Source organism: Plectropomus leopardus, chromosome 22 (genome assembly GCF_026936395.1).
Source record: "Plectropomus leopardus strain MGB_pleo_1.0 chromosome 22, ASM2693639v1, whole genome shotgun sequence".
Lineage (NCBI taxonomy): Eukaryota > Metazoa > Chordata > Actinopteri > Perciformes > Serranidae > Plectropomus > Plectropomus leopardus.
This window is the reverse complement of record NC_142197.1, coordinates 27,759,862-27,787,288: the sequence shown is the minus strand read 5'-3', so window position 1 is coordinate 27,787,288 and position 27,427 is coordinate 27,759,862. Positions and strand designations below refer to the sequence as shown.

The 27,427-nt window shown below is 40.7% G+C and overlaps 2 protein-coding genes across 7 annotated transcripts in view; one reads left to right on the top strand and one right to left on the bottom strand.

Annotated features, from left to right (window-relative positions):
* Nucleotides 1-1,311: 1,311 nt before the first annotated feature.
* Nucleotides 1,312-8,541, bottom strand: nopchap1 (NOP protein chaperone 1). 2 transcript variants are annotated; one of them, XM_042511415.2, is made up of 4 exons: nt 8,379-8,541; nt 4,715-4,789; nt 4,442-4,575; nt 1,312-4,299 (listed from the first exon to the last, which is right to left on the bottom strand). In XM_042511415.2, the coding sequence occupies exons 1-4, from the start codon at nt 8,437-8,439 to the stop codon at nt 4,111-4,113; spliced, it is 459 nt and encodes a 152-aa protein (XP_042367349.1). In that variant the 5' UTR covers nt 8,440-8,541; the 3' UTR covers nt 1,312-4,110. The 2 variants fall into 2 exon arrangements, with proteins under 2 accessions (XP_042367349.1, XP_087929043.1); XM_088072917.1 differs by lacking the exon at nt 8,379-8,541 and adding an exon at nt 7,202-8,362.
* A 657-nt stretch (nt 8,542-9,198) lies between these two features.
* slc41a2b (solute carrier family 41 member 2b) overlaps nt 9,199-27,427 on the top strand; it is a 72,115-nt gene continuing 53,886 nt past the window's right edge. For 4 of the 5 annotated variants that reach the window (XM_042511036.2, XM_088072913.1, XM_088072915.1 and 1 more), the window contains exons 1-4: nt 9,199-9,335; nt 10,441-11,114; nt 15,050-15,157; nt 26,811-26,882. In XM_042511036.2, the coding sequence (XP_042366970.1) occupies nt 10,578-11,114; nt 15,050-15,157; nt 26,811-26,882 (717 nt within the window). In that variant the 5' untranslated portion in view covers nt 9,199-9,335; nt 10,441-10,577. Of the gene's footprint in view, nt 9,336-10,416; nt 11,115-15,049; nt 15,158-26,810; nt 26,883-27,427 lie in introns of all 5 variants that reach the window. The other variant, XM_088072914.1, reaches the window with a different exon arrangement.

Below are 27,427 nucleotides of genomic sequence, written 5' to 3'. Positions count from 1 at the left end.
CCTGCTAATGCCCTACAAACACAGTATATTTAATTTTCAAGAAAAATTATTTCCGTAGTGTTAAAGAAGTAAACTAAGAACTGAGGGGAATAATTCCAATTTCAGGGTCATAGCATCAGTGGCTGAATAATAAACTGTAGTTTTCGGAGGTTTTTCACTTTGAGGGGTTAGATTATACCAAACAAGCCCTTGTTATTCAAGTCACTCTCTAATAAATGAAGAAAGTTGCTTTTGGTCCTTTTTCTTGTTCAGATTTTTAACTAGATGATGAATCAGACCACAAATATAAATCTTGGAAGTGATATACTTTTTAATTTTATATCTGCCTTCCCTTTGGTATGAAACTCCTCTGATATTGTTATGTATCAGATCACTCTGATCAACTGCAGCACCCTGTCAATAACTGGTATCCAATCAGGGGGTGTGTCGGTTGGTGAAAGACGTCAGTGAAGGCTGCTCTTGTGTATACTTGATCCTAAGAGCCAAAAGAAGAACTGTGAGATATCCTTCAAGATGATGCATTAAAACAACTTTCAGTTATAGCAAGGATTGAGGAGTGAGGAAATATAAAACAGGAGACTTGGGATGACTTGCAGCAAAGTCATTAATTACAATAAAGCTTAACCGTCTGCTCACAGTTAGTTCCAAACGAGCTTTATAAAATAGACTGATCTTGGTTCCATTTGATTGGTCAAGTCATGCTTTCACAATGAAAGCTATTTTTGTGAGCCTTGTTCATATAACACCCCTTTGCTGTCAGACCATCAGGTTCTTAAATCCAAACTACAAAAATACAGCTTGTTTACAATCATCTGGGTCATGGCCAACACTTTTCACAATGACCCCAAAAATTAAGTAATCTTCTGAAAGGAATTGCTTTCAAATAATGATAGAATTATGATCTCAAATGAAAATGTATGGGTTTATGAGACGCCTTCGCTTGAATATAATATAGCTGCCCATGGACGAAATTTTGATTTTAGAGGTGGGGGGGACACAAGTATTTTTACTAAAACTCAGACTCTTTTACTGTGTTTTCTAGCAGTTCTAGTTTTCTATTGTTACTTTTTAGTTTACTGCTACCATTTTTTGGTTTGACTGGTTGTAAAGCATGTGACAAAATATTATCACCAAATTCTGTGTGTGACATTGTTAGTCAACTTCACTCCAACTCAGTAATACCAATTTTACATTTATTTTTGGAATATATGGCAAACAAATCTCATTTTAATAGCACCACCCAGTGGTGAGCAGGTCAAACTGACCTAGGAATATCACAGGTGGGGGAAATAGAATAAAATGTCCATCATCCAGCAGTGACCATAAATTTTATTTGAAATGAGTGCAACAATTATATCCTCTTTAAATCCTCTTTTTGACAAATGAAAAGTGAACAAGGGTCAATTTGCCCAAAGACCACAGAAAGGTCAACATAATCAACTCATCCAAAGCTTCCAAACACATTTTGTCTTCTATTACTGGCAGAGATAAATTCCTGGCAGAGTTTTTTCCTGTCCAAGGCGTCAACCCTTTCTTGGTGTATGTGACAAACTGCCACATTGTTCAGGCGTTTCTGCTTCATGCAGAACAAACGTCCAACATGATGTTCAACAACTTAGCCTACAGGCAGCAGCAGATTACCGGGAAGCTCAAGTCGGGAGCTCCTGTCTCCGGCAACTAGCAAACCAGTGTACAAATCCTGGCGGTTTACAACCTGATTGAGTGACAGGGGGGGACGGCCAATCACACAGAAACGGCAGAGCCAATCGAGGAGTGTGTGGGCGGTCTAAACAGGCTTCAGCTTTAGCGGCCGTTTTCCGCTTGGTCCTAGTGCCTGACGCGTCTCAGTTTAATATAGTGTAACACTGTTTTTGGACGGTAAAAACTGCAGGGGACAAAAACGTCGTTTTGAAAAAGTGCAGGGGACATGTCCCCTGCGTCCCCCCCTAAAATTACGTCTGTGTAGCTGCCAACATTATGAGCAAATGAGATAACTCTGACTAAAACATTCAAACTAATAAGAACATTCAATTATGATAAGGATTGTTTCAGATACCTAAAAAATAGCCTGAATTAATCTAAGAATCAGTACATCTGGATATAGCAATGTTATGTATACACCGGTTTTATTTCCACTGCCTTTACAGCATTACAGTTGACCAATCTTTGTCTTGAAGATCACGACTGTGATGAAAGCACAAATAGTTTGTAGCCTAAATTGATGTGTGTACAAGCTCAAGGCCAAAAACAACACAGTGTTATACTTAAACACATCATGAACAGTGAGAGGTCATATGCTAATCTGGATTAGTAATCACAGTATTTGTTCTGGAACCTACTAGTTAGGCCGGTGTAAAAAAATTACAAACCAGTTTGATATAAAGTCAAACACCAGACAGGACCGGCTTACAGAATTGTACCAGGTAACCCACGTGATTCAGCAGTCAATCCTCAGTGGAACATAATGACACCTTGTACCAACTAACTATCTAAAGTAGCATCACGTAACACCAGAGCTCAGTGTCCACACTGATCCATTAAACATGCATTTTATATTAAAAAATTATAAAATGTAACTTAAGCCTAACTTCTTTTTAGCAATGGTCATTTACCTCAGCAGAAACTTTTACTGTGCGTCCACACTGGATGCAGCGCTTTTCCATTCCAAGCAAAGACGTGGACAGACACGAATTTGGGCTGGGCGGGGTGATGGACGTGATGGATGTGAGAACGTGGATTTCGTGTTCAGTGAGCAAAGCTATAAAGTTACATGGTAAGCTTTGAAAATACACCTGTGTCTGTGTAAGCTAGTTTTGTTGAGTTGCTTCTTTGCAAAACGCTTTGAGTAATTTAAGATGGTCTTTTATTGTGGAAAGTAAACCACAGAGGGGAAATGTGCTGTGAAGAGTGTTTGTCTTGGTTTACTCTGCTTCACAGCAGAAGCCTGCCTGTTTAAGGCATGTCATGTAAAAGGCATGTAAACAGCGAGTAACAGATAGAATTAGAAACACACACACAAATGTTCCGCTCAAAACAAATCTTTCAGTCAGTAAGGACAGCTCTTTTGTTGGCTTCAAATACAAAATGTTTCCATATTCGTGCAGTTTTAGTCTTTTTAAGAGAATGACTGTCATCTCATCTCATTAGCCCAAAATGTAAACAAATACAGCAGGCTGTTTCCACCCTCTGCTGAAACTGGCCGACACTAGCCGCCTCAGCTCGGCAATAAATTACACACGACTTTTATGACAATAGTTGCTCAATTAATATGTTAAGTGTACAAACATGATATTATATTAATCATGATATGATATGATATGTCAAATTATTATTATTGTTATCATTATTATTATTATTATTATTCTCATTATTATTATTATTATTATTATTACTAATGCAATTAGAGTTGGATTTAGCACTGTGACTGAGGTTACTTCTAAAATTATCAGAATGTGAGATAATGTGACACAAGGACAAATGCCAGTTCAGCTGGTTTGCATAACCCAAACTGGTTTCAGCTTGTACATAGGACTGGACCGGCAATACTGGAAGGTGACCCAACTCTACTGGATCCAAAGGCACTTCTGCTGCTATGAACTTTATACGTGCAAGATTATATTTACCATTAAAAAAGGGCAGGAATTTAAAACCAGAAATCTGTGGTGTAAAAGATCCAGATCCAGGCACGCAGGATGGTTTGAAAAGGATAAAAGGCCATTATAATTCACAGGGCTAGAAACGTTAAAATAGACCATCAGCTTGCACCTTCTTCAGGGAGTAAACCATCCTGAGTGCCTGGACCTGGTTCTTTTACACCATATTTTTTTGGTTATAAGTTCCTGCCTTTTTTAAGTATTCCCTTCCATGAGCACAGTGCTTTGAGGGACACCAGAAGCGCGCCTGCTGTCTTCCTAATGTTTACTATTGTTCCCATAGGGATGAGGAGGATCTCCGTCACCATGCAGGAGCTTCCTGTTCTCTGTCTCTGTGAGGTAGGTTAAATCCCTCCTCACATGGAGCAGAGGTTTTGTCATTGGTCAGTTCAACCCACATAACCTCATATGGCAAAGAAAATCAATTTGCAGCTTAAAGTCTGTGCTGCTGCATTTTCTAATGTCTCTGTTGATGGAGAACCTGGATGTTGGCTGTGTTCTTCTTGCCTTTGTCTCCAGGTAGTCTGAGGTTCTGCTCTGTGATCCCGCTCTCCACACCAGCGTCTGATTCCTCCTCAGAGTCTAAAGTCTGCTCTTCATCTTCAGAGTTGCTGTCAGACCTGCTGAGCTCCACAAGCGCTACATCCTGAGGACAAGAGGAAGAAATGATGACATGACTCAAACAAATCCTACAAATAATATTGAAAAAACTAAAGAAAGGGTTATTAAATGTAAATTTCATTTCTGGAATTTTCCAGTTTACCAGACAGAGGCAGAATGGCACTCACCATCTCTATGACCCCCTCTGCCTCCTCCACACTCTCTATGTCAAAATGCCCAGCAGGAGCTTCATCAATCTGCTGCTTCAGCTTCTCATTGGCCTCAGCCATCTGAGGCAGGAAGCTCTGCAGCCGCTCCAACACTGACATACCACAAAACATCACACATCATCATAGCTCTTTCCTGAAAAGTGTTTGTTCTTACTTTTACTGCAAATGCTAATGTAACTAAACAGTAACTTAAAGGAAAACAGCATGCAGGGATGTGATGTTTGGTCTCACCTCTGCTTCTTGGGACTCTTTCTGTCTGCAGGGATCTGCCAGCCTTTGGCTTGAGGAGAAGCTTCTCACTGAGACCTAGCCACACAACAAACAAGCTGATGCAGTAACAATCTCTCTCTCCCTCTCCTATGTTTTCTCTTAATTTACTAGTAAGAGAAAATATAAGAGAAGTCAACTACAGATGCATCAAATGTTCTTAAGCATCCAAATCTGCTCTGACCAGGTGTGCTCAATGATGAATCCCACTAATCATCAGTCATCTGTTAGCACAGGTAACACTCCCTTAAGGCTATATAAGGGCAGGTTTGTGCACAGACATGACACCAAAAAAGAACTTCTGCACTTGTGAAATTGACATAGGTCTATTGTTAAATAAGCCTAAACAAAGTAAATGCAATTTCAGGGAAATGTACTGAAGTATTAAAATTAAGTAATAAAAGTAAGTATAGAAGTATTCAAAGAAAGGGAGGAATTTACATATAGTATACACGAGAAGCTGGAATGATTAAATGCTTTTTTGCATGAAAAATGACTTATACAATGATAAAAATAGTTGCCAATTAATTTTCAAAATAATTGACTAATTGTTTCAGCTGCACTTGTATATTTACATACTGTTTGTGTGCAAAAATCTTAATGTGTAAAGTAGTTGTCTAATGATAGTAGTGGAGTAAAAAGTACAATATTTGCCTCTGAGGTGTAGTGGAGTAGATGTGGAAAGTGACATGAGATTGAAATACTCCAGTAAAGTTCCTCAGATTTACACTTAAGTGCACTACTTGAATAAATGTACTCAGTTACATTCCTGCACTTGTCAGAAGAGGGGTGTACAGTAACTGAAATTACAGTAATTGGGTTAATGAACCAAGTAAAGTAGCCCTGACATGTAATAATCCAATTATTGTAATTACTCTTAAAACGTCATCTAAATTTGATTTTATGATATTGATGCATTATTTAAAATGTTCCTAACTTGTAAAAGTTATTTTTCCTTGCGTTGGGCATCAATTTGTGGCCTTCAAAAACAAGATATTCTCTTGAATTGGCAAGATTGCTCTCAACCACTCATAAAATGTTGTCTTGCCTAAGAGAAGAGCAAAAGTAAGAAAACATTGGCGAATCAAAAAAAAAGAATTGATACTAACGTAATAAGAACAAATCGTGGATAGGAGCGAACATAAGAAAAATTTTGTTTATATATCATTTCTGGCATGAGGCCCAATGACTGATGATAATATCTGTCTATGCTGTGAAAAGGATCAAATAAAGACATGAAAATTGATGCAAAGTTTAAAGAAAGGCCACAGTAATTCACAATAAAGTGACATCCTGTGACATTTATGCTCAACAAGACAAACAAGTTTTCCAACCAGGCAGCATTTTTTTCCCCAAAATAGCATTGATGTTGAGTGACGTAGAGATGCCAAGCATACTAATGTAGAATATTAACGAGTAACATTTTCCTTTAAATACTAAATAATGTGAGGTCTGCAACTGTACCATGTCTAATTAGGGCTGAAAGTGTTACTTGAATATAAGCTTTAACATATTTATTACATGTCAATCATGTTATCATTATCCAGTTTTTGCTGTGCAAAAAAATAGTATGGGCAAGCTGTCATCAAAAACCCTGTTTGACATGCAAAATCCTGTTCTAAGTAATACATGGCAGTGGGACATCAATTTCCAATACACATATTATGTTAATATCATTACCCATATGGAATGATCCCGTCTAACTAAGGAATAGATTGATTTAATTAATAACTTACTGTACAGAACATTGCTGTGAACTACACTGAAAAAAATGCAAAATGTAAATAAATGTAAAAAATGCAAAATGTAAATAAAAACAATACAATGATTTGTGAATCCTTTTCAACCTATATTAAATTGAATACACTAAAAAGACAAGATATTTAATGTTCAAACTGATAAACTTTTTTACCAATATTCACTCATTTTGAATTTAATGCCTGCAACACATTCCAAAAAAGCTGGGAGAGGGGCAACAAAAGACTGGGAAAAACACCTGTTTGGAACATTCCACAGGTGAACAGGTTAACTGGAAAAAGGTGAGTGTCATGATTGGGTATAAAAGGCGCATCCCCGAAAGGCTCAGTTGTTCACAAGCAAGGATGGGGCGAGGTTCACCACTTTGTGAACAACTGCGTGTGCAAATAGTCCAACAGTTTAAGAACAAAGTTGCTCAATGTACAGTTGGAATGAATTTAGGGATTTCATCATCAATAGTCCATAAAATCATCAAAAGATTCAGAGAATCTGGAGAAATCTCTGCATGTAAGCGGCAAGGCTGAAAACCAACACTGAATGCCCGTGACCTTCGATCCCTCAGGCAGCACTGCATTAAAAAAGCAACATCATTCTGTAAAGGATATGACCATGTGGGCTCAGGAACACTTCGGAAAACCATCGTCAGTTAACACAGTTCGTCACAACATCTACAAGTGCAAGTTAAAACTCTACCATGCAAAGCGAAAGCAATAACAGCCGGAAACGATGCTGGCTTCTCTGGGCCCGAGCTCATCTGAGATGGACTGACCGCAAAGTGGAAAAGTGTGCTGTGATCTGATGAGTCCTGTAGGAGGTGAACTGTACAGGCGGACTGTTAAAAGACACAGCAACATCTAGTGGATTTTTTTTAGAATAACATACCTCAATCAAATGTTGAGAAGGCTCAATAAGGTTGAGTTGAATTCAGCACGTTTTTAATCAAAATATAGTAACTCAAAATATGCTCTACCAAACAGTTAAGCTGGCAGTGGGGTTAAAGGGTTAAATACATATTCATTGAAACAACATTACTAACTGCATTCATACCGGACGCGGTGCGAGCGCTTCACGCGGCGTGTTTCCATTCCAAGTCAATGCAAAGACGCGGACATGTGCGAATGGAGGCCGGTTGGTGCGATGGACGCGAGGGATGCGACTCAGTGAATGCGAAAATGCGTATTTCGCCACTTCGCGAAAGTTGAAATTTTTCAACTTGAACGAAAATTTCGCGTAGGGCTGTGTTAGGATAGTCTGCCAGTTGATATGCCCCCGATGTTACTGAGACACGAGAGCTACATTCAGTATCAGGACTTTACAGAGACAGAGCAAATAAGGACCTGAAGGGCACTGAGATCCGTGAGCAAAGCTGTAAAATTACGCGATAAGCTCTGAAAACACACCTGTGTCTGTGTAAACTAGTTTTGTTGAGCTGCTTCTTAGCAAAACGCTGAGTAATGTAAGTTAAGTCTTTAAATCTTAAGGCTTTTATTGCAGAAAGTAAGCTACTGAGGGCGTGTAATGTGCTGTGAAGAGTGTGTGTCTTGGTTCACTCTGCTTCAGAGCACGAAGACGGTTTACATCCAGCTTTCTGCTGTATTTCACTGCAAACCATGTTAGCTGATAGCTTTCTCTCCTAGCTAAAGTAAGCATAATCACAACTATTGATGACTAATTTTTGCTAGTTTCAAAATGCTCCAACAATAAACATACGAGCGAGATTTTTTGCGTTTGGTGCGAACGCACAGTAACGTAGCTAACAGTTCACTTTCAGTCACGTCCCATATAGTGTATCTCAGCTAAACACAGGTTTTCCTCATTCAAACTCGGAGCATTTTCTTCCAACACTAACTGCTAATGAAAAGATTCAAACCTTCTCTCTTCCCACATGAGAGTAAAGCCTGTGAGCTCGGTTTTTTGGTGTCCAAATCCATTTTGGAGGCAACACAACTGTATCCGGATTTTATGTCTCAATCCACCAGTGTCCCATGCGTTCTTGTGAGACCATGCAGTCTATGGCTGAGACCAACATCCGGGTGAGAAGAAAATACATATTTAAGCAATTATATGTAGCGCCCTCTGCTGTTTGGGAAGACTTCATGACATTAGACAGTAAAGCTGGCTGTACACTTTGCGCTGACATGTACATACAAATATGAACCCTAATAAACAACTTAAACACTAAAACACGTACATTCTCCCCACTTCGGTAGTGAACGAGCTTTTATGTAAAAAAATGATGCCCCCAGAAAACCCCAAACAAACAAAAACAAAACAAAACAAAAAAACAACGAAAAAAAGTGTACCGTGTTCCTGCGCACTGCAATCTAAATATCTCTGACGCAATTGTTGTTCAAAACTTGTAGGTGTACCAGAGATCTAACTCCCACTTGTTTTTGTTATGGCAGATAAAGCATCATCTTCATCATCATCATCATCATCATCATCAATGCTATGTACATTTTAACCAATAATATAAATATAAATCACCAATGATTAAAGACAGAAAACGCACGAGGGGAAAATTCAGCGCATTTTGCACATGCTCCATCTTTTGTTGTAAGTTTCCAGCTATTTTACAAACATTAAAATTCATAAACAGCATTGATGTGAATCGAGGCAACCCGTATTTCAAACTTTGGTAAGTGTGATAACACGGATAACACCCACTAATTTCAAACGGAGTAGTTCATCTTTGTTAACATAGACGAGCTTTGTTGGCTCTTTAACTGTGACGCCGCTCTCTAGCTACATCCATGCTCTCTAGCAGGCAGACTCGGGGACAACACTGCGTCTCTTCTCCTCGATAACATGTTTCCGTTGCAGAGAGGTAACTTATGGAAAAGAAATAAAACACATGCACGACTAGAAGAAGTACTTTGCTATCCCTATATCTACTAGCTATCATTGGCCACTGCATTTGCTTGATTAATGCATATAGCAAGCAGGGAGCCGTGCTTTATACGGTTTTGATTTCCACACAGCTAACTGTAGCTAACATAGCATAGCGTTCGCTAACGTAAAATAATATCTTCAGCTAGATAATATTTCCGCGTTTTGCAAGGCTGTCAGTAAATGCCAGCAAGTGTCGTAAGAATGTGTTAAACGAATGCGTTGCCATGAAGTAGAAATGTGAAAAGCTGAGACAGAGACAGAGGTAACATGATAGGCCTGAACAATGATGTGAAGCAGATGAGAAGGTGGATCCGGACTGCATCAGCAACACAAGACTAGAGACACCGGTAGAAACCAAATGCACACTTTTTGTTAACAGAGAGACATATTTTCTGCTTTCGTCTATGCTCTCTGTCATCAAGATACTAATAATAGAATGTGCAGTCTACGTTATCAACATGAAGATTTCGGTTCTTAGACTTTATCATTATGATTATCTTTCCTGCTTTGGTTTCACTTTGACATGATCTTTAACCTAACTCATACGTTTCCTCTCTTCAGTTTTAGGCTAGACTACTTTCACAACATCCAGCAAATGCATTTTGGCAAACAGCTCTGTGGAATGTGGACAGTTGTTTACTGTCTTTAAGCCTGAATGTGTCCGGACATTGTTTAGCACTTAATAGTGATCATGACTAATGACAAGAGACCAAAAGCATAGATACAATGTCATCAAGATACTAAAAGCCTGTAACAAAGCCTGCCTCCATTGTTAAATGGAGGCATTTTAACTTTCTGTCACTCATGTTGATGTGAGTTGTAGGGTTTCACTTAAAGCTGCAATATCATTCAATAGGAAACAGCTGTTCTGTTTTTTGAACCTTGGCTATAGCCTTGTTACTGCCTCTGGAGGTTTTGTTCCTCTTCATAAGAATAAGAAGTAATTCAGTTGTTCCATCTCAGTGTCATGTCATCTGAAATATTGCCTGAGGCTGTGTTTTCCTGTTTTCTTCCAGTTTATCTTTCCCTATTTTCCTCAGGCAGATGAGTCCATAAAGCCAGTTTCCAACATGGTTGGTGCACCTGAGGCAATCTAAGCCACTATTACTACATGTCATTGTATACTGCTCTCAGACTGGATGACAGGAGATGAGACACGGCAGCCCTAGACCACATCATGAGTATCCAGAGTCTGGGAGGAGCTATAGGGGATTCCCTGGGCTCTAGCCTGACGGTGCGAATCAGTGGAGCAGGTGTTGGGTGGAGTGCTCTCTCCCCGAAGTCCGTTTCTTCTGGGTGGATCACCTCACTGTTCCAGGCCATGGTTCCCACCGGTTATACCAAGCTACAGGAGGAGCGGCTAGCCATGGTGGACCTTGGGGCTAAACCTGAGGCTGGCTCACTCCAAAATGGTTTCAGACAAGACACGTCACACATAGATGGCCGACGGCTCCTGGACCGGGCCTCTCGGTCCTCTGTGAATTTGTCTGACTGTGGAGATGGAGGCTACTCTGAAACAGAGCCCATGCTGGCTGAGAGGAGGCTCTCTGGGGAGGAGGCAGATGTGGAAGGGGATGAGGAGGAAGGGCCACTATCTGCTGTGCAGAACATGCCCAAGGAGTCTCCTCTGGCCATGGCTTTGCAAATTTTGCTCCCTTTCCTTCTAGCTGGATTTGGCACTGTATCAGCTGGAATGGTGCTTGATATTGTGCAGGTAAGCTGAGCCACAATGCATCTATTATTCAGACAACAAAAAGGGAAAAGGCTAACTCCAGTTTATTATGTCTTGGGTCTTATTTTCATATTTAGGGGCATTGTTTCTTTCAGTTATGACAATGTACTTAACAAAGTAATTGCTGAGATGCGGAGACATGGTGTCATCTCAAGAACAAGTCTGATGGGGCAAAAATACACAATCAGCCAGAAAATCAGACAGATTTTGAATGATCTAATAATTTATCCAGATTATCTAAACCACTTGGAGGTAAAACTAAACAAGTTAATTCTGCATTTCTCAGGAAAGTTGTCTGCACAACTATGTTAATTACAGTAGGTCAAAGTTAAAGCAGGATGTCAGCCTGTATTTTGGATCTGGCATTGTTTACAGCCATGTTCACTTGCTAGTTATGGCAACACAGGTTCAGACAAGAGATGCTGTGATTACATGGTCATCATCTCAAAGCCCTTGGTGCCCCCACTGATATCCTTATCAGTGGTATGGATAATGGCCAAAGCTAGAAAAATAAGACTCAAGGTGTAAGTTGAGTTATTTCTTAAAATGCAGGTGTCCACAAGCTACTAGCTCAAAATAAAACAAGCACTGGCAGTTTTAAAGCTGGGGGCTATTGCGCCAAAGTAGAATTTAGAAATCCAGGATAACGGAAAAAGTGAGGCGTAATCTAGTCTCATGAGTGCCGCTTGGCTTAATCCGTTGCTAATTTGCCAAGCCTGGAAGAGAAGGTGCGACTATGTCAAGCCCAATGTAAGTATTCTGGATAAGTGCGCGTTCACGGCTGTCATAAGTAGACCACATGTGTCGATCACAGATCGTCCTGATATAGACATGGTGAAAATGTGTTCAGCAGAGTTTCCAGCAGGTGAGCATCAGCTTCTCATGGAAATGTATAAGCGGGTAAAGCATATAATGTGTGAAAAAGGGAAATATGGACATTATAATCAAACAGAGAAAAAACAGTTATGAAGATAGCAGACTTACTTGATGCATAAGTAATAAGACGGATACATCAGTGTACGTCAAAGAATTATGGATAATGCAGTGCAGCAGGTTTCATTTTAATTTCTGCACTTGGGTCTCGCGTTTGAGCCCGCATCAATGTGATCTTTGTCTCTTTAGATTAAAATTTACATTAATTACTCATTACCTTTAACTTCAGCTGCACTTACATGTCGTTATTACCATGCACGGAGATACTTTTTTTTTTTTTTTTTTACACAAATCAGTTGGACACATTGCCTTAAAAGTAAGCAGCGGAAATTAATAATTAATCAAATGTACTATGAAGACTAATTACTAACAATTACTAAGGTAATGAGTATTTAACAGATGCTTTTATCTTCCTCCACCACACTCAACCACAAACACCACACAGAGCATATGTGGGAGGGTGAGAGCTTCATCACTGACTTCACTGAAACCACCTTTGCAACTTCATTAGCCATTTCTAATCATCTCAACAAATGTAATAATAACCTACAGATAAATGTTACATATTCACCGAACTTCTGAGAGTAATATGATCAGGAGGACAGGTGAGTGCTGACTTTTAACTGTTTGGCCGTGGTTTAAATCTCCCTCAGTGTGCACGTTACTTTTAACCTTACACTAAAAATGATAACAGCAGGCCTACTTAAGGCCTACTACTAATGAATTACAGTGTGGAGGTGTATTCTCAATCAGGCTAATAAAAATGAATAAAAATTAAGAGCCAAAGAAGACCATAGAGTAATTATGGAACATATTTATTTCAGATCAGAGTGACAGCTGACAGAACAAATCGGGCACTAGAATTAAACAAGCCTGGATGTTAGCTTGGTCAGTAGCAGGCTAGCTGCACAGAATAAATCTCCAAGGTAATTTATGTGCCCCTGCTTTCATGCAACTGAGTCAAGAATCCTGGCTTAATCCACTACCCTAGTTTTGTGCAATAGCCCTCCACTTTGTGGTATTTTCCTGTAAACAAACAAAGTTCTGTTTACATTCAGTGTCTCTTACCAGACACAGATGTATTTCCTCCCTTGTACAATGTCTGAATAGCCCAGTTTTATAATATTTTGTTTTCTTATGTTTGCTTGTTTGTTGTTCCCGTGTTTACTGCCTTTGCTTACACATTGCTGTGTTAATTTGGGTAATACCCGCACCAACTGTCATTCAGCAGAATTATGTGGAAACTTGCATCATGAATGTATGTTATGCTACCTGGGTGTCCCACTTCACCAGTGTTATTTGTTTTGAAGGATACTGAAGTTTAAAAGAGTTTGTCACATGTGTCCAGTAGTTGCTGCATGTGAAACCCACCCAAAAAAATTCGGTATTTTCTTGCTCCACTCAGCAACAAAATGGTAGTGAGCAGTAATCTGTGTTTTAAACATTTGAAACCTTGACTGAATTTCTGCCAGGATTATTGACAAGACAGAGAAATCACTGAAAACTGATGATTTTTTTCTTTATCTAAATTAAAGTGCAGCATTTTAATTTGAATGTCAAATAAGGCTGAGTGAAAGTGCAGTAATTAGACAGTCAGACATGTTATGTATTACCTCTAGGCTTGGGGGAGTAACTGTTTTTTCATACTTTTATACCCTCCTGTCATTTTACTGGGGTATACAGAATATGACAATACAAAACAAATTAAAAGCTGAGAGACTGGTAATACAAGCCATTGCAGCATGTATGTCATTGTCTAGCCAGCAATGCTGTGTTTCTGTTTTCAATTATCCTACCTATAGAAGTCTTGCTGGGTTCAAATACTACTGCCATGTCCCATAGAACAATGAATAGATAGGAAATTATCACCAAAGGACACTTGTTTCCATGGCAGATGCTGGCACATTGGTGGGCTGAATATATGGAATAAAATGATGTAGCTAATAAACTCCTTTTGTAGTTGAAGAAGTAATCTCATGATAAAGGTATATGCGGCAATACTTCCAAACTGGGGCAGAGGCGTTTTTTCCCTTTCCTGTAACGTGACCCTCAAACAACCAGTTGCCATCTTTCTTAGCTCAGTATAAATACATTTCTTCAATATGACAATCAAATAAGTGTAATAGAAGGAAGAAGAAGGTAAAAAAGTAGAAGGTAGATTTATCAGTCATTTTTAAAACAAATTTTAAAAAACAAATTTACATTTGTCCTTGATCCTGCTATATCTTTGGAGTTGAAGGATGAGTTGATTAAAATCACTAGTTATATGGAAATTCAATCTGGTTGCTCGGGCATGTTGCTGCTGGTGGCATTATTCAATTCCTGCAGTGCATTTTTTTAATTTGCATCGCATGCATTGCATTGAGTCTTGTGTCCTTATGGCTCCCAACAAGGTCCACCCATCTAGTGCAACAGCTTGATCTGGGATGTTATGGGTTAATCAGGTCTTTGTGAAGGTGTGCGCAGAGCAGTCTCTGATTTCCCGTTGCTGAGCGAGCCACAATCACATCTCAACCACTTTATTTTCCTGCGACTGGACATTAGTCAGTAGAAGGCTTGGAAGGGTCCAAGTTGGGTCAGTCTGGCCTCGATGCTGGCTCTCCTACCTCTCTTCGTCCTTCGCTTTTGGTTTAGTTTCTCCCCACTGATCTGACTTGCCGCTCAGCACGTCACTGGTGAAGATCCTCTTGTAGTCTGCTGCATTCAGTCCAAAACCCACACAACTTTTCCTGATGTTGATAAGTGCTTCTCTATTGTAGAAAAGTCGTGCTTCAGCAGAAGTGGCCATGGTGTTGAAAAAATAGAAAAATATAGCAAAAAAGTAGCAAGGATTTGAAGAGCTACTGGCTGCTGCATCTACATGTACTGCCTTCTTATAGAAAGATGAGTGTCTGTAAAGTCATACCTTGGGTATGTCTAAATGCCCTGTTATCATAATACCTTGACACCACCTTACCTTAGATACCTCCTTGTGTCATCCGTAGCACTGGGAGGCGTTCCAGTACATCACAGAGATCTTCATCCTGGTACCTGCTCTGCTTGGCCTCAAGGGAAACCTGGAGATGACTCTGGCCTCGAGGCTGTCCACAGCGGTGAGACAAACAAACACACTTACATCCTGCTCCCTCTGAACATGGTGGTCAGAATGACACTCTACCAGTGAGGTGTTTTTATGTAGAATATGAGGTGTGCGGAAACAAATTAATCAGAGCTTTTATGCTCAGTTGGAATAACCTCTGGTCATTAAAAAGATTTGGACAGTAAATGCGCAGTGGAAATGAATGCATGAATTGTGATGTAGCAAACGGTCAGTTTGTTTGACTAAAGAATTGACATCTAGTATATTCTCAAAGGCAGTTTTTGCTGGTTCCACCATCGAATGAGCTAAAAAAATTCTTACTCATGGTCATCCAGTTTTCTTTCTGTGGATGACTTCTTTAATTTTCTGACACAACTTGTACTTTGTAACTTGTAGTTAACTTGTAATTAGATGGCTCAAGTCCAGCATCATGCTGTATTGATTCTCTTTTTTATGCTGCAGTGTAGTCAGCAACTAGGTTACAACCTGAGGAAATTTTTCAGGCAGCCTCATGACATGTCCTCTTAGTTGCTGTGGTTGGTACACTGTAGGAGTGATGTCATTGTATGGGTGTGTTTGTTTTGGTGGCAATACATAATTTTTTTGTGGTGGTGTCTCATGGACTATGCCTCTTTCTGCATTCACATTGGTCATCTCTGATCTTCTAGTATGTAATTACAGCTGGAACATTTTCTACTCTGTCTGGTGAAATTGAGAAACAAAACCTCACAGGCCTTAGCCTCCAGTGGAATACTGATGCTGTGTCTGCTTTCACGGTCCCCTTCTACATTCAAGTCATAAATATTTTGGAAAATTGAAAGTATCTTGAATGTTTTTAGGTGGATGAGCTCTGCAGATAAGGAATTTATGTAAGAATGTGCTGATGTAGCAAAGTGAGGGGTGATTTCCTGTCGAGGAGGGTGGGACAAGTGGCTGTAACCAAGATGACCCAACAGTCAGACAGCTACACTTCACACCTCCAAGAGCAAACAGTGTAAAAAGGGAGGAGCAGTGAGAAGGGAACAGGCTTGCCTGATAATGAACTGCATGCATTTGCAGCATGTGGTATTCAGTAAAACTGTGTCATAAACCTTTGTAATCACAATCTTGCTCACAAGTGCATTGAAGCACTTACTCAGAGAGCCTTTCAAATATTTCTCAGTGTATCTGCATCTTTGCATTTTTCTCCACCAAACTGAAGTTGAAGAAGGAACAGCAGGAATATGTTTGCTTTTTGGCTCTTCCTTTGGGCCCCTCGCTCTCCACATACAGGTCCCACATTCACAATGCTGCAACACAGACAACAGAGCTCAGTGTGAGCCGATACTCCTCTATGTTGTCCCAGAAACTATTTGTTCTAGTGTTCATGTTCTCCTTAGGCTCAGCGATTAATCAGTGTGATTCACAGTGTGGAGAGTTATGCAGTACTAAAATATGTGGCAGGACTTCCCCCTTTTATCACAGTTATTGAACTAGTGAAAGTGTTGATATGATGGTAATTGAAATATTTTTGTATTCAAGTATTGATGTGGACATGCTGCTGTGTTACTGGGACAAGATTGCTGGGAGTGCTTATACTACTGATGATAAAACTGTTGTTCTTCATGTTTAATTTCCATGAAAGAAAGGAAAAATAAAATTTAAGTGTCAAAAAAGAGGATACATCTCCCCACAAAATAACATCCAAATCATGAGCCCTCCAAAAAGGTTTAGTATTTGCCCCATGTTCTTAAGTGTACCTGTTAAGTGTAATCTTTCCATCTGTTTATAAGACAACTTTTCAATTGCTGCTACTCGGGTCATTTCAGCAGTCCATTCATGAAATAAGGGCGCCCCCATAGTCTTCTAGCCTCTAAGAATAATCTGTCTGCCTATCATAATATTTGTTTGGACCCAGCTTCTAATATTTCCTTCAATTAAGACTGACCTGTCACCTAGCACAAATATTCTGGGACTACATAAAAGGAATGTGGGTCCCTGTAAACTCATAAGGTTATCATATATCCTGGCCAAAAAAGCTTGAACTTTGCCACAGGACCATAAAAGGTGAATTAGGTGCATTTCCAGAAATTTGGTGTGTCTTTTAACCCAAGTCTAACCAATCTAGATGGAGTCCAGTAAAAGCATTGCATAATCTTAATTTGAATTAAGTTTACTCTCGCATCCCTTGACATTTTTTTTTTATATTCTTACAAATCCTGGCCCAATCCTCCGTCTGGTACAGATCTTTTCCCCATGTCTTTTTAAGAGATACCGCAGTCCCATTACTCAGTCCCTGGATCATCATGGAATAACACACAGATGCCTCATGACCTTGCCCATAGAACATTAGTTCTCAGTCTAAAAACTCTGCAGCTGGGGCTTCTGCAGGGGCCTGGGTTTAAATCCAGCCTGTGGCCCATTGCTGCATGTCATTCCCTCCTCACTCTCCTATCTTTCCCGTCTCTCCTAAACTTTTGGAGTTGATGTACTGGACCCAAAAATTCCCAATAATAGATGACGAAGTTGTAGATATCTAAAACATTTTTACTGCTTTTCCTTGACTCATTGAGTGCCATTGACGTATATATACGTCATTCAAAAGCCAACGCTTGAGTGCCATTGACGTATATATACGTCATATATACGTAGATCGAAGCATGAAGTGGAGTAGCCGGGATCAGAGAGGAGAGTGATCTGTACAGAGGTGATTCTAAACTACAGCAACAAAGCTACATCAATTCAGTATCAGCATAAAATGCCCCCCAAAAAACGGAGAGGGTCAAGTGGCCAGTTTTGCTAGTAGACGCTGGAGGAAACTCTCATGGATCTAGCCCCCCCCCCCCCATGCTCTTGACTGATCTGGCTCTTCTCAACGCGGAGGAGCTGTGGCTCTACTCCGAGCTCCTCCTGGATGACCGAGCTCCTCACCCTATCTCTAAGGAAGAGCCCAGCCACCCTACGGAGGAAGCTCATTTCGGCTGCTTGTACCCGCGATCTTGTTCTTTCGGTCACTTTGTATTTATTTTACAATAATAACATTTGCTATACAATTTTCAGATGTCTTTTATGCCATTGAAGGCAAAATTATAACATTCAAATCACTTTTTTGCTTGACAGACTCCCTTTCACAAAAATGCATTTTTCTCAGCTTTCTAGAAAAAAAGTGGTCTTTTTGATGAAACTAGCCTCTATTCACCTTCAGATAAATCAAGAATGGAACAAGGTGCACCAAACGTTTTTTTTCATGACGGAAAAGAGAGTTTCTTCTTTCATTTGAGCTATTCTGGGTTTTTCCGAGTCCTTGTACAAAATATTCTGTGGGTCTTGAAAGATGACTCAAAATGGCCAGAAAAGCTAGCACAAGCCACTTTCCATTATATAATAGGTCTGGCACTGAATAGGTAAGGATCATACAGCAATTTCTAAAGGTGAAATGATGCTGTTGTATTGCTCTCTTCAAAGCCAGACTTCATTGAGAGAAACTACAATTTAATATTGCTGAACACATGCTGGTCTACCACTGCCTCAAACAGTTTTTGTGTGTATTATTGTGCAAGCTTTAGCATTTAAAGTGGTTGGTTTGGATTCACCAAAATCAAACAGTAACACAAACTGACTCACTAATTGAATCGACCAGCAACAGACCAGCAACTGCTGTGTTCAGCAGTACTTTTTTTCACAATCTTTACTTACTCACTATTACTACAAATTGTACTCCTGAAATTTAGAGGATTGCTTATGTTCCACCCCCTTTAAAAGGGGAGGACCCTGTCTGCTTGAATAATTATTGACCCATCTCCAAGTTGTCCATTTTGTCAAAGTGCCTCGAGAGTTTAGTTAATGATCAGTTGAAGGATTTCCTCTATACTAACAATATTCTCTCCCCATATTAATCCAGCTTCAGGTAATGACACAGCACTATCACAGCCTCCCTCAAATTCACCAATGATATAATATTCTTGCTGGATCACAAAAAAATTGTACAGCCCACTTTGTTGACCTTTCTAAGGCCTTTAATACAGTGGACCACTCCATTTTGAAGCAATGACTGCTTGATATTGGTTTATCTGAGTAGGCGGTTGGCTAGTTTGATAATTATCTGTCTGACAGAAAGCGAAAGTGTTCATTTTGAAGGCTGCTCCTCCACATTGTTAAATGTTTCTACTGGCTTGCCCCAGGGCTCAGTTCCGGGCCCAATTCTTTTCAGTATTTATGTGGATGCATTGGACAGAAATGTCCCTAATGCCAAACTTCATTTTTATGCTCATGATACAGTCATTTATTGCTGTGGTTCCACCCTTGTCGAGGCCCTTGGCAATTTATAGATTTATAATTTATAGCTTTTAACCTTGTGGAACGTCAGCTCATTGAACTAAGACTTGTTTTAAATGCTGCCAAAACTAAACTGATCATTTTTTCCAATGGCAGGAAAGTACCTGAGCCCCCTTCCAGCATTTTGTCATTACAAGGGTGTGAGATTGAACCTGTTGACCTGTTACAAGTATCTTGGCATCTTAATTGATGATCGGCTTTCTTTTAAATCACATATAGAAAACCTGGTAAAAAGATTAGGGTTGAAGCTGGAATTATTTTTTCGTCACAGGTCTTGTTTTTCTTCTGCTGCTAGAAAAATGTGGTTGCTGCCACCTTCCTCCCTGTGCTTGATTATGGCGAGCTTTTATGCATGAAAGCCCCTGCAAATTGTCTGCTGATCTCTGGTCTCTGTATCACGGTGCCTTAAGGTTCGTCAAAGGCTGTAGAGCCCTCACTCACCACTGCACCTTATATGCTTGAGTTGAGAGGCCATCTTTGGCAGCACACCGCCTTACGCATTGGTACACTTTTATTTATAAAGCAATTTTAGGCCTACTCCCCCACTATTTATGTGATTACATTTCAAAAACTCAGAGCAATTACTGTTTACGTTCCAATGATTTGTACTTATTAATGGTGCCCAAAGTTCGTTCTGAATTTGGTAAGCACTCTTTTAAACACTGTGCACCTGCTGCCTGGAACTTACTGCAGAACACGTTGAATTTGAAGGAACTCATCACCCTTGGCACTTTTAAAAACCATATGAGACTTTGAAGCGGCTACATATCGCACTTGTTCTTGTTTTAATGTAAATCCTGAGTCTTAATCCTTTTGCTAACTAGTATGTATCTTTTTTTTTGTTGTGTGAGTTTGTGTTGTTTGTCTTCAATTGTTGCAACTTTTATACAACTTTTATATTTCTTAGGCTGCTGTCTTGGCCAGGCTTCCCTTGAAAAAGAGGTCATTGTATTTCAATGGGACCATCCTGGTTAAATAAAGGCGAAATAAAAATAAAAATAAAAATATGGAAACTTTCAAATCAGGCTTTCCAATCAAACTACTTAACAGTAAGAGATAACGTGTGTGTGCATGTGGGCATTTTTGCAATAATCTAAAGTTAAGGCGCTTAAGTGTACTTATCTTCGGTAGAGCATCCATGCAACACCTGGGTTCAAGGCACTGTGCAATGCTCTAGGGTGTATGGACTGGGGGGATACTATGTATTAATTGTAGTTTGATTGTATATGTGTGTGACTGTGACTTGTCTTGTCTTGTCTTGTCTTGTCTTGTCTTGCATCATTAAATTATTTTATCCCCTTGCAAGTTCGCAGAGCGCTAAACCTTCAAGTTTGCTGCCCGGCCGGCCTCTAGTCTCTTAAGCCTTCCCTGATGTGGAAGCAGAGCAGGAGATCCTGGTAATTTTACAAATGAAAGACAAACTTACTTGGCTTTGTGGGCAACTGAGCAACTTTCACAGGAATGAACTCCAGCCCCCACCTCCAGAACTGTATCCAGTTCACTTTATACATCCATGATTATGACGCCGCAGTTCCTCAGTCTTGTGGAAGAGTAACTGGATGTTTGCGTGTGAACATGTAAAAAGTCACAAAACTTGTGGTAATGTCTGCCATTGCACGAAATTTTGCCTAATTTGTGATGCCTCACAAAGGAAAAAACAGCACTTAACTCATGTTACAGTAGGGTTATGCGATATGATGATTTTAGATCGTGAAGAATGTGTCCATGATCTGCCATCATGGAGAGATTGTTGCACATTCTATCTGTTGTGGTTCTATGTTCATACATGCGACGCATCCAAACTTTTTGGCTGGACTGCAGAATGCGGTCCCCGTGTCTGAGCAGAGCTGCAGAGGGAGGATGTGTTAATGATCAGTGGGTAGAGCTCCAGAGAAAGCAGCTCCCCTTCGCTGTGTGACTGTGTCTAACATGAGTGTGTTGTTCTGCATTTGGACATATTTCAAGGTTGCCAACTCTCACGCTCCTGGCATGTGACACGCTTTCACCATCAATTTAAACGCTCTCATGCTGCCCAGGCGAATCTCATGCCAAAACACTGCGACGGCAGAAGTACAATCAAGTAATGCAGTTAAGGACTTACTGTAGAATACAGCTGATTATTTGACAGTTGAGCGGTGTTTCATTATCACGGATCAAACAGCTGATCGCCCGACAGCAGCCAGTGACAGAGAGACACAGATAAATAGAGTGGAGCTTCTCCACACAGCACCAAAGTGTCTGAATTAGGGCTGCACCTAACGATTATTTTTTCGATAAATCGATTACTCTATTGATTATTTTTTCGATTAATTGAGTAATCTATTGATTATTTTTTTTATTGATCTATTAATTTTTAATATTTGATTAATAGAATAACAAATTTACTGAAAATAACATTTTAAAACTTGTCATACACTGTAGGGCATTATTCCTCTCCTCCGTCTGATAAAATAAAATTAATGCAAGAGCTTGTTCCACTCAAATAAAAGAAATGTAGTGCAATCTACATTTAGCAGTCTGACAGCAAAATAAATAAAACAAAGTAGAATACAAGTCACTTTTAGGAGGAGTAACAAAACAGTTACTCTTTGTTACAGTAACAAATCTCAAATGTAGCAGCCCAACAAATCATCTTACAGTAAAATTAGAGAAAAGTTATGGTGTTATTCAAATTGCACTAACAGAAATAATTATGACTAGTACATTCTTTCTGCATCAAAATAGTCCAGCCTTAACTAAGCCTTGAGGCATATAGCTGCCTGCTGATATAAGTGCGGTATTTTCGTATAAGGACATATTCCACTCATTTACGAAGTTGTGCAAGCTCCTGCACAGCTGACAACTCCGTTCTGTAAATGTTTCAAAATATTGTTTCAGCAACTGATGGCATCCTGTCCACAGAGACACAGTCAGATAGCTTTTGTTCTGAAAGGGAAACAAAGAAGTTGAGGTAAAACAAACATTTTAGTATTTCCTCATCTTTGTGACAGAGAGGAATACTTTAAACTGCAGTATAAATTGGTATTGAGTCAACAAACGCGAGCATCACACGTGCAATAACAGTGAGCCACTGTTTCTCTAGATGTGCTGCAGCTGACACGCAGTTCAGACGTGCCTGACAAGCTCTTATTTGATAACATGAGCACCGAAACAAAAATCAACACGCTTGGCGCTGCTCACGCTCTCATAACGTGTGCTGTGTGAAATGGTGCCCCAGCCCTAGTCTGAATGAACCAACAGACAAATATTCAGAGGTGGAAAGTTATTTCCTTAGACTTTTAAAGACTATTTTGTCTTAGTTTCAGGTTTAGTCAGATTTTTGGATGGAAGTATTTAGAGCCAGCGCTCCATGTCTCATCCAGCTGCTCGTGCTGAGCTCTCATTATTATTACCAGGGGCAGTCATAGTGATTTGGGGGCCTGGGGCCACAGTCACATTGCCCTATTTTCAATCTTTATCTTAATTAAATATGAAATATCCCTAATATGTGTCATCAGTGTATTCAGTGATAAGAAATAAGTCCCTGAAGGAAAAAGGCTGGGAACCACTGTACACGGTCCAGCCATAAACGTAAGTTTAACCTAGTGTATGCCTTTCCTATAGATACACAGATAAACCAATCATAGCAATCTGTCGAGTCTTGGCTTTTTTCCCCTCCCCTTTTTATTTCACAAGTGGGAAATCATGGATGAAAATGAAAACACAGAGGAGTTTACCCCTCCCAAAATTCAACATCGATAATATTTTACCTGACAAAAGATATGGTTCCCATCACAACATCATCATCAAACCAGAATTTCAGTCACCTCAAATCAAATAAACATATTTCACCTGTCAACAACCAGACTAAAGCCAAACATTTTTGAAACAGCCTCTCACCCAGGGCACCCAGAGAGTCCAGCCCCTCTCCAGGAGTTTGGCTCCAGAACAGGAGCTGTATGTAGAAATGAGCCTGACTTTATCTAGCTGGCACTGTTCCATCTCCTGCACCAGCTCTGGTTCCTCCCCTGCCAGAAAGGTGATGTTCCGGGGTGGCCTGTAGCTCACCTGCTAAGGTGTGCACCCCATATGCTGAGGCCTTTGCAGTGGCCCCAGTTCGATTCCAGCTTGTGGCCCTTTGCTGCGTTTCACTCACCCTCTCTCTCCCACATTTCCTGTCATTCTATAGCTGTCCTATTATCAGTTATCAGTTCTTGTTATCAGTTAAACAATAATTGTCTAAAAATAGAATTTATGTATATTTACCCATTGTATGTGATGTGTTCCCGAGCCCTGCATTGGGAACCCAAATCTGGCATAAGTCTGTAACGTTGCTCTGGGTAGAGATGGGCAGTCAAAAAATAAACAGGGGGGGGGGTCCTGTGTTGCCTGTGGGAGGGAGACACCAGTAAAGTTAAGAAGAAAATCAAAGCTGGAGTTTACATTTTTAATAACTTATAATTTGTCATTAACAAAGAAGAGAAGGAGCTGGAGTTTGTGAGAAGTGCTTCAAAGTGCTCACATACAACGGGCACACATCTGACACCTTGGGGTTGAGGCGACACACGTGTTCCATGCTCCCCGTTCAGAGTAAGCTGTCTTTCAGAGACAAAGCCGTATCTCTGAATGCAGCTCTGCACCTGGTGCTGAAAAGTTGAGAATATTTTTTTAATTGTACACCAAACCAAATGCAGCCAGAAAAAATGATCAATAAAGGGAAAAAGGGAACAACCCCAAGGTGACATTCCATGTCCCTAAGCTAGTTTACAGTGGAAGGGGTCAGAACACCCGGGTCGCCGCTTCTGCCTGCTGCCCAGTACACAAGGAAGCTGACCTTGATTCCTTTCCCTGTGGGTGGTGAGCCCACAGGGTAGCGGTGCCATGCCATTTTTTGGGGCTGAGCCCAACTGGGGTCCATGGCCCGACAACACCATGGAGGCTATAGAGAAGGACTTTCAGCTGGCCTCAAGGAAGTTCTGGAGGGGAAGCAGGGCTTGTCTCATGCTGTGCTTAGCAGGGGAGAACTGCTGATCCAGACTGGAGATATTATTTAGGGATGGAAGGAACACTTCCACTCGGCCATTACATCCTCCTCTTGTCTTTTAACTACATTTCACTTACTAGGTTGCCTCTCCGGAGCATTCGTGCTCCCTTGTTTCGTAGTTTTCCCTGATCTTGGCTGCAATCTTGGCTGTGCCTGGATCGTGGTGATGGCTGTGCTGATGCTGTGAGCCTGCCTTTGGCTGTGCTCTTGCTGTGGCTACACTGATACTGTACTTCCAGCTGGCCTTGAATGGGGTCTAGGTTGTGCTGTTGCTGTGGTCCTGTCTGAGGCTGTGCCTGTGTCGTGGGCCCTGGTTGCGCAGATGCCATGATCCTGCTTGACGCGACCTTCTACTGCCATTACTACGTCATGCCTCCACTATTAATATATGCATGGGACTCTTAACAACAACTACAATATTTGCACATAACATCACATGCTATCATAGAATGTATGTAGTAATTTTCAGTCTATCACTATTGTTATATGATATGTTGTTGTTACCATAATTGCTTTGCTTCTCTCTCCCTCTCTCCCTCTCTCTTCCCCACTCTCTTTCTCTTTTCATCCTGAAAGAGGATCCCTCCTCAGTTGCTCTTCCTGAGGTTTCTACCATTATTTTCCCCCTGTTACAGGTTTTTTTTGGGGGAGTTTTTCTTTAGACAATGTGAGGGTCTAAGGGCAGATGGATGTCGTATGCTCTAAAACCCTCTCAGGCAAATTGTGATTTGTGATAATCAGCTTTATAGATAAAATTGATTTGAAATTGAATTGAATTGAAGCCTTTTGGGGGGAAGCCCTTTGCATTTTTGAAAAAAAAAAAGGTTTGGAGTGTGTGCTCCTATTTTTGGGTTATCACACTGCTCAGCCTCCCTGGGAAAGTTTACTCCAGGGTTATGGAAAGGAGGCTCTGACCGATTGTCAAGCCTTGGATTTAGGAGGAACAATGTGGGTTCCGTCCTGGTCATGGAATGTTGGATCAGCTCTTTACCCTCGCAGGGCTGTTAGAGGAGTTGTGAGCATTTGCCCTTCTGGTCTAAGGCGACGGGAAGGAAGGGGTCTGGTTTGGGGACCTCAGAATTGCATCTCTGCTATTTGCAGATAATGTGGTTCTGTTGCCCTCATCACACCGTGACCTCTAGCATGCATTGGGGCTGTTTGCAGCCGATTGTGAAGTGGTCAGGATGTGAGTCAGCACCTCCAAATCTGAGGCCATGGCTCTCTGCCGGTAAATGGTGGATTGCCCCCCCTGGGTGGGGTGGAATGTGCTGTCCCAAGCAAAGGAGTTCAAGTATCTCAGGCTCTTGTTCATGAGTGATGGTAGAATGGAGCATAAGTCGGCCAAGTGGTTTTATTGCGGCATGCGCAGTGGTGCGGGAGTTGCGTTGGACTGTCAAGGTGAAGAGGAAACTGAGTCAGATGGCAAAGCCCATCATCCTAGTCCATCTATGTTTCGACCCTCATCTATGATTATGAGCTTTGGGTAGCGACTAAAAGAATGAGATTGCGGATACAAATGGCCAAAATGTGTTTCCTGTGGAGGGTGGCTGGGCTTAGCCTTAGAGATAAGGTGAGGGGATCAGACATCCTGGAGGAGCTTGAAATAGAGCCCTTCTTGCGCCCTGCGTTGAGGTAGCTAGGGCATCTGATAAGGATGCCTCCTGGGCAACTACCGATAAAGGTGTTCTTGGCATGTCCAACTGGTAGGAGGCCCTGTGGCAGACCCCAGAACATGCTAGAGGGATTACTTATCTCGTCTGGCCTGGGAATGCCTTGGTGTCCCCCAGGAGGAGCTGAAAAAGAGGGATGTCTGGAGTGCTTTCGTCAGCCTGCTGCCTTGGATATAGAGATGATAATGGATGGATGGCTGGATGGATGGATTAATGGACGGATGAAGTAATCATTTTGTGTGTACACTGATTGTACATGAGTTGATTTAGTAGTCAAAGTGAGGACCTCCCAGCATTTGAAAACACCAGTTTGTCTGTGCTTGACATGGGGGAGAAAGTTTAACCTGCCCTACTGCCAAGTTTGAAAGATGTAGGATGTAGGATGTTTTGGGAGCTTGAACCATACCAGAATCTGAGTCAGGATATGTCAGCCTCTGCTGCTTCTGTTGATGACAGTATGTTCTTTACTTTGTAACTCTTTATGGGACTGTAATACTTTAAAGCTGGATTGTACCTTCAAGTTTATGACAATTTGTCCTCTTAATTTTAATCCTAAAATTGCTGGACTATGTATAATAGCGATACATAACTTTTCAGGTCATAAGGGAGCACTGGCATAATTATTCTCTCTCTCTATTCTGTCCTGTTTCCCAACACAGGTGAATGTCGGCAAGATGGATTCTCCCATAGAGAAGTGGAATCTTATCATAGGCAACCTGGCACTGAAGCAGGTAATTACATACATCTTGCCTTTTAGCTATCCATGTGCACAAACAGCCAGTAATGCCTTTAAATTAAGAATCAGTGCTACAAAAATCAAACTAAATGCTGTTCATAGAGGTGCCTTTACAGATTTCTGTTCTATATTTGGCTATAAAAATATAAAAATAAAAAAAATCTATAATTATGTTAAATATAGGCACACAATCTCACCTACAGACTATTAGTCAAGTCAAGTCAAGTCAATTTTATTTATAGAGCCCATTATCACAAAACATGGTTTGCCTCAGAGGGCTTTACAGTGTATGACATCCCTCTGCCCTTAGACCCTCACATCACCCAAGGAAAAACTCCCGAAAAAGAACCCCTGAATGGGGAAAAAAAAGAGGAAGAAACCTCAGGAAGAGTGGTAGAGGATGATGAGGGATCCCTCTTCCAGGACGGACAGACGAGCAATAGATGTCGTAAATAACAACTGAAATACAATCATGGCAAAAAAGGAAAGAGAGAGAGGGAGAGAGGGGGAGAGAGGCACGGCAATAATAGAAACAGATGC